The sequence below is a fragment of the Morone saxatilis genome, unplaced genomic scaffold (assembly GCF_004916995.1).
Source record: "Morone saxatilis isolate NCDOM2014 unplaced genomic scaffold, NCSU_SB_2.0 Contig7, whole genome shotgun sequence".
Taxonomy (NCBI): Eukaryota; Metazoa; Chordata; class Actinopteri; family Moronidae; genus Morone; species Morone saxatilis.
In genome coordinates, this window is record NW_023340246.1 from 2,003,694 (window position 1) to 2,005,951 (window position 2,258).

The window sequence follows — 2,258 nt, forward strand, 5'->3', positions numbered from 1 at the left end:
ACTGTCACAATGAGTTTTTGGTCTCCCTGAAGTAAAGGTACACAACACTTTAGGTGTAGGAAAAACAGGAAGCACACTTCCCTCCAAGCAACCTCTGGTGAGATGAAGCTGGCCTGACTTCCTCTCACGATATAAATTTGCATCCCCTGACCTTGTAAAGCAGTGGCTTGAACATGATTCTGAACACACACACTGATACACAGCTGGGGCTCTGACTGCTCTCCTTGGGAGGTGACACATGCTGTGGTTCTGGAGGCCAAAGACACAGGAGGGGAGGGGGGGAGCAAGTGAAACAGCAGGGAAGCGAGGGAGAGGGGTGAGGAACAACAGGAATGACCAGGCTGCTTGCTGCTTAACAGGAAATGGCAAGAGGAGGTGGGTGAGGAGAGGCCTGGGCCACAGAGGCACCGTGAGACAAACTGATCCAGAGCAATGCAGCATTAACTTGACCTGCTTTCTGCCTCTGCTGGAGAACAATCAGCTGTATGAAAAGTGAAAAAGCAGACCACCTAAACAGGCGAGTGCAGTGTGAGATAACAACACCTTCCAAAGAACAAGAAGGGCTTATGTTTGTTGGAGCACAGCAGCAACAGGGACACTATGTTTTTTCAAGGCTCTCTTGCTGCTCGATCGTGTGTATAACAGGGCTTAGGCTGCAAAAATAAGCCAAAACCACACAGTGTGCAAACAGAGGGCCACTAATGCACAAAGCCAGTGTTAAACTACAAGCTGAGAAGCAAGACAATAAGTGCTGGGTGTTAATTGGTTACATGATTAATTCATTATTTATGGCAGCAAAAGTAGCTAAAAGCACAGCATGTAACATACATTCACCCTACAGAGATTTTAAGGTACCTAGTTGTTAGCTACGATGGCATATTGTAGGTTAAAAAATAAATAAATTACGAAGGCAGGGGAGGGGGGTAATATTCTGACAAAAAGTCCGTAAATTTGCAAGAATTAACTTCTCTAAGATTAAAATAAAAAACTTGAATGATATGATACTAAATATTGTGCGCCATGCATGGCTTTTGCATTCATTTTAAACAACAGGAACATTTATATTAAATAGTTATTAACAACATTTTACACTCATTTTAAAATGTTATCTTAAATTTTTATGTGTAATATTAAATCCCCCGCGGGTTAGTAATTATTTATTTATTTATTTATTTTACCTAATGGCCCTAATATGACGCCATAGTTAGCTACCAGTTTACTATTTACACATCCAGCATACAATTATTTGGACTCATGCTCTTGGCCACCTGGCCAATTGAACTAATAATAATAATAATAATACATTTTATTTAAAACTACAATATTCCCTCTCCTTTTGGCTCTGTTTTGGTCTCCATCAACTCACTTCAGCTGCCAGTGGTTGACAAAATAACTTTGTAGCTTTTGCGGACCTTTAAAGTTAGCAAGCTTAAAAGTTGAAAATCTAATAAGTTAGTATGTGCTAAGAATATTTTGTAAAACTCCTACTTCCAAAGTTGAGGAAGAACCTTCACACACAATGAAAGTGAATATGAAATTTAACATTTTTTTAACAGCATGGAGCCACAGATAATCTCTGAGAACATCAGGTTCCTCTGGCTCCTTCTAGTGCTCCTAACAGAATCTACTGGGCCTGAAAGAAAGCAACCAATCAGAGCCAATAAAGACTGTTGTTATTGTTCATTGATCATTCCCCAATTGTCAAATACCGACACTGGAAATGAGACTGCACCACCTATCTTAAAGCCACCAACCCAGAGCGTCTTTCTATCTTTCTCAGCTCTGACTGGTTGTATTCGTTCAGGCCCGGTGGATTCTTCCAATTGCCATTAGGAGCACTAGGAGGAGCCAGAGAAACCTGATTTTTTCTTTTGTATCTGTCTGTAATATGTAAGGATATATAGTGAAACATTGAGCAAATATGACCAAAACATTTTTTTTTTTAAAGTTATCTACTGCAGCTTTAAAGTGGGGCAAAAAAGCCAAATGTTCATTGTTGACTGTTGATGGCTGCTGGGATACATGTGAGTGTAGCATATGTATGTGATGATGATGCTAACACAAGGCGGACATGTGAGCCAGCGTTCACTAAAGGAATGACTGATGGCATGTGAGAGCCGTAAGGAATGTTGTGAGTTGAGGGGAAAGCAAAAAAACTGCCAGCTTGGACTGAGCAGAGACTTTTAGGTTATAAATCCCATGAGGGCTATTATGGTGAGCCCTGCAGACCAGGTCCTGGTCTTGTTAAGAAGTGCGGG

The 2,258-nt window shown here is 40.9% G+C and overlaps 1 protein-coding gene across 1 annotated transcript in view; it reads right to left on the reverse strand.

Moving 5' to 3' along the window:
- Positions 1–2,258, reverse strand: part of nt5dc1 (5'-nucleotidase domain containing 1) — a 64,674-nt gene that overhangs the window by 27,442 nt on the left and 34,974 nt on the right. The window contains exon 8 of the mRNA XM_035679079.1: positions 152–249. Coding sequence (XP_035534972.1) covers positions 152–249 — 98 coding nt within the window. The remainder of the gene's footprint in view (positions 1–151; positions 250–2,258) is intronic.